Source organism: Elaeis guineensis, chromosome 4 (assembly GCF_000442705.2).
Source record: "Elaeis guineensis isolate ETL-2024a chromosome 4, EG11, whole genome shotgun sequence".
Lineage (NCBI taxonomy): Eukaryota > Viridiplantae > Streptophyta > Magnoliopsida > Arecales > Arecaceae > Elaeis > Elaeis guineensis.
This window is the reverse complement of record NC_025996.2, coordinates 134980594-134985054: the sequence shown is the minus strand read 5'-3', so window position 1 is coordinate 134985054 and position 4461 is coordinate 134980594. Positions and strand designations below refer to the sequence as shown.

Below are 4461 nucleotides of genomic sequence, written 5' to 3'. Positions count from 1 at the left end.
TGAAGAAAATAATGAGAGAAAAGAGAGAAAGAAAGAAAGAGAGATATTACTTCTGTTCTCTATTTCAAATCTTTCTGTCAGGAGAGAATAATATTTGTTATAACTAATTTTCAAAATAAAAACTGACTAACTAAACCAACTACCTAATATGACCCAATGCGTCCGCTATAGATAAATTCAACACCCTCATCTCCTCCCCCGATCCCTTATATGTGTGTGTGTATATCTGAAAAATCTCAAGAGATTAGACAGCTGATCATGGGCTGGGCTCGGGTATTGAAAATATTAAATTATACATATATATAGGGCCAGCCCGAAGCATGATTAAATTGAATAGTGTGAAGATCCAAGGTCCAGCCCATGATCAGCTGTCAACGGATGCATTTTGAAGGCCAATCATTCAGCGTAGGATTCTCAAAGCTTTTACGATATCAATTTGGACACTGTGAGTCGTCTTGCCTCCGCCGTGGAGGTAACGTCAGCTAATCTGCCATGTCACTTTCACGTAATCCCACTTCGTACTCACTCTGCGGCAAGCAAGGTAGCCACCAAAATCAGAATAATTTTATCAGGGCCATTCCACCTTAACCGAGTGGGCACGCTGGCTTTTGGCAGACGAGACAAAATGCTCACGCTCAATATAAAATCCCAGCTCAGTACTGCTTCGACGCACCAAGCTAATCCAACCTCTAGTTTATTTCCTTCTTTCCAATACCCAACCGAGGGATAATGGCACCATCTGGTCTTGCACGGTTCCTACTCTTCCTCATCCTTTCCTTGATATTCTCCCTCTCCGACGCCGGACGCATTGCCATCTACTGGGGCCAGAACGGCAACGAGGGCACCCTCGCCGAGACCTGCGCCACTGGAGACTATGCCTTCGTCAACCTGGCCTTCCTTTGCACCTTCGGTGCCAGCAACACTCCGCAGCTCAACCTCGCAGGCCACTGCGACCCTTACTCCAATGGCTGCACCAGCTTGAGCCAAGACATCAAGTCCTGCCAGGCCAAAGGCGTCAAGGTCATGCTTTCCATCGGCGGCGGTGCTGGGGCATACTCTTTGACTTCCAAAGATGACGCCAGGCAGGTAGCTAGATACATCTGGAACAACTACCTCGGCGGGCACTCCTCTTCTCGGCCTCTAGGTGATGCGGTGCTCGACGGCGTCGACTTTGACATCGAGGGAGGGAGCCCGGACCACTACGATGATCTGGCGAGGTACCTCTCAGCTTATAGTGCCAAGGGGAAGAAGGTCTACTTGACGGCGGCGCCGCAGTGTCCCTACCCGGATGCTTGGGTCGGTGGAGCCCTCGACACCGGGCTCTTCGACTACGTCTGGGTGCAATTCTACAATAATCCACCATGCCAGTATTCTTCGGGGGATGCGGCCAACCTAGAGGATGCTTGGAAGCAATGGACGTCGGGGATCAAGGCGACCAATATCTTCCTCGGCTTGCCGGCGGCGCCAGATGCGGCGGGGAGTGGTTTCATTCCGATCGGGGACCTCAAGTCTCAGGTGCTTCCGGCGCTGAAGAAGTCTAGCAAGTATGGAGGGGTGATGCTGTGGTCCAAGTACTATGATGACCAGACTGGGTACAGCAAGGCTATCAAGCCTGATGTTTGAGTTAGCTTAGCCGTGTTCCTTTTGTTGGATGCTGGTGCTTCATATTAATCTGGGGAATTTAAATATTGTGTGAAATCTTAAGCTGATGTAGTTTATATATATACATATACATATAGTGGGGTTGTGATCATGTATTTTGGAGATGGCCGAGCTAGGTGTGGTTCTATATCGCTCATGAAGTTATTTAAGTTCTTCGCACTTTCATTTTGATGTCTCATCATTTTTTTTTTTTAACAAATCATATTTATTTAATCAATCTAAAATAAATATATCTGTGAGAGTCAACAAATAAAATATTGCAAACCTTAGCAGAATTCATCCACAACATAGATACGAGCATAGATCATGTCTCATGACTTTTGAGAAATACCCTTATGCACCAATTGGCTTCATTAGATGATTTAGGGATAGATGTTGATTGTTAAAATATTTGTTGAAGAAGAAAAAAATAGAGAAAGAGAGAAAATAAATTTTATTATTTATATCTCAATTTTATTCGTCATATCTTAAGGATTACATATACTAATATATAAACACCATACAAGAAAAATAATATTAGCTAATACATATTCTTGCTAATAAAAAAAAATATTATAGAATATTATTAATAAAAAATATATTATGAGATCATATTAATAAAAAAAATATTATAGACTGTCATGTGATCTCTTAAATCATATGATCATAATTATGTGATCATCTAAAATTATTTTAACAGTTCCTCTTAAATTTAAGGTGATATATTAGATGCCAATCTGAGTTTGAAAATTAGACCACGAATATATTCAAAAGCTAACATGATAAATTGATATATTCACTGGTATAACTGGTTGAGATGACATGATTGTTAGAAGATATAGAACTAGCACTCAAAAAAAATATAGTTTATAGCCAATGATAATTGCTGACAAAAAAGCCACGTCCTACTTTAAGTTTGCAGTCACGCAAGATTTGTATGAGAACTTGACAGAAGTGAGTGACAGGCGGGGTTGGCAACCAAGGGCCTAATGGTGAGAATATTATGAAACAAGAGTGCTGTTCGAAGAAAACATAGGGCAGGACACACCTCAAAAAAATAAACAAAAAAACAAAAAAATGGAAATAGGGCAGGACAAATAATGGAAAAGAAAAGCAAGTTTGAAGGAATGGGATAACTCCTCTTGTGGAAGGTCGATGATGCTGACTCGGTCCAGCTGGTTGGCACCCTATTCTCTCTTGGAGGAAAGCCCCGGAGTTTTCCTTTTTGCGTGTATGAAGCAAGGCTCGAGAGGCATCAGGAACAGTTTAACAAGGCGTATGCAGTTGAAGTTCACACCTTTTTTTTTTTTTTTTCTGTAATCTGGTTGTGTTTGTGTATCTTTTTTTTTCTTTTAATTAATGAAATGCTCACTAATGTCGGGCAAAAGCTCTTGTAGAGAAGAATATGCATGATTTTCTTGGTCAAAGAGAGCAAGCGGAGAGAAATGTAAGATGTATCTCTTCATGCATGCTGCCAGGGAAATTGTAGGGTGTGCTTTCCCATCTTATCATACTTAGATCCAACTGCGGCTGCAGACGGTAGCAGAGTCCCTTGATGCTAAAGCTGAGCCCCTCAGTGAGCATTGCTATACACACTGCAGTACGTATGCATTCTCAAACTCTGTCTTTCATGCTTGATTGTTATATTTGAAAAATTACATACGACAGCTAAAATTCATGGTTGAGAATGTTGGAAAATATGTCTCAAAAAGCCAATCGTCAAGCTGTTGACAGTTGAGCAACCAAGTATTGTAATTGATTTGTTAATAAATAAAATATATTTGGCATCTTCATCATAAGCTTTCATCTTTTAATGAACTCCGTTGTTATGATGAAGTCCTTAGGACTATTTAGGTTCGATAAAGAGAAGATTTATCGATTAGTCCTTAAAACTGTTCACGACCAAATGATAGGCTGTTAATAAGGACGACAGCTTCTATCGAGCATAGGTCGTTGTAGGCCATATGGGTTGGTTGTCCTCTTAACCAAAGAGTGTGGAGACACTGGTATGGCATACAGGTGAGATGTAAGGGTACATCGTCATTGAACGTGACCAACTCCAGAGCATTCTGCTGTCGAGAATGTCTCTGATGGGATATAGGTATAAGTGTCCCTTAGACTTGAATCGTCTTAGTGACTTGCAAGCAACTCACTGTGCTTTGGTACTGGACTAACTGAATTTCTAATTCAGGGACGGAAGGCTTCTGGGCACAGTCAAGTACTTGCGAAGTCAGAGTGTGATCGAGATGGGATTGACCACTCCCAGAGTTGGAGAAGAATGAGTCGCTGTATTTCAATTTTGCAAAACCTTGGCCAGGGTAATCCATCAGATGGATTTGATATTTTGAAATACAATGTGGACAACCTGATCAGAGTTGACAGTTAAACTCTGGGGTGTCCTATGATCATTTTGGTCAAGGGGATGAATTATATGAAAACTATATCCGCATGGGTTCTAAGGATGTTGTTCTACATATTCGACCTATCCGATCGTCGGGTACCATTGCTAGATGGTCACTTCGATTGGTATAGGAATTTGTTCCTATGCTACCGGTTTAGGTTCGGACCTATGAGGTTACACACATTAGAGTTCATGATCCGATCGGATGGTTGATCAACGATTAAGAATCGTTCTAGGGTTAAATGATCAATACGATTGACATTTAACCCAGTGCAAGTATTGCAGGATGATCGATTAGCAATTCGATTGCTAATTGGCTTAATTTGATTAAGTCAATGGGCTGAGATTAAGTCTAATTAAATATGATTTAATTAGATTTGGTTTGGGCTTGATTGGATCAAGTCCAATTGGTTTATTGG

General features: G+C 41.2%; 1 protein-coding gene across 1 annotated transcript; it reads left to right on the top strand.

The window, feature by feature from the left end:
- The first annotated feature begins 243 nt into the window (after positions 1-243).
- Positions 244-1813, top strand: LOC140857028 (hevamine-A-like). Its single transcript, XM_073255233.1, has one exon. The coding sequence runs from the start codon at positions 730-732 to the stop codon at positions 1621-1623; it is 894 nt and encodes a 297-aa protein (XP_073111334.1). The 5' UTR covers positions 244-729; the 3' UTR covers positions 1624-1813.
- The last annotated feature ends 2648 nt before the right edge of the window (positions 1814-4461 follow it).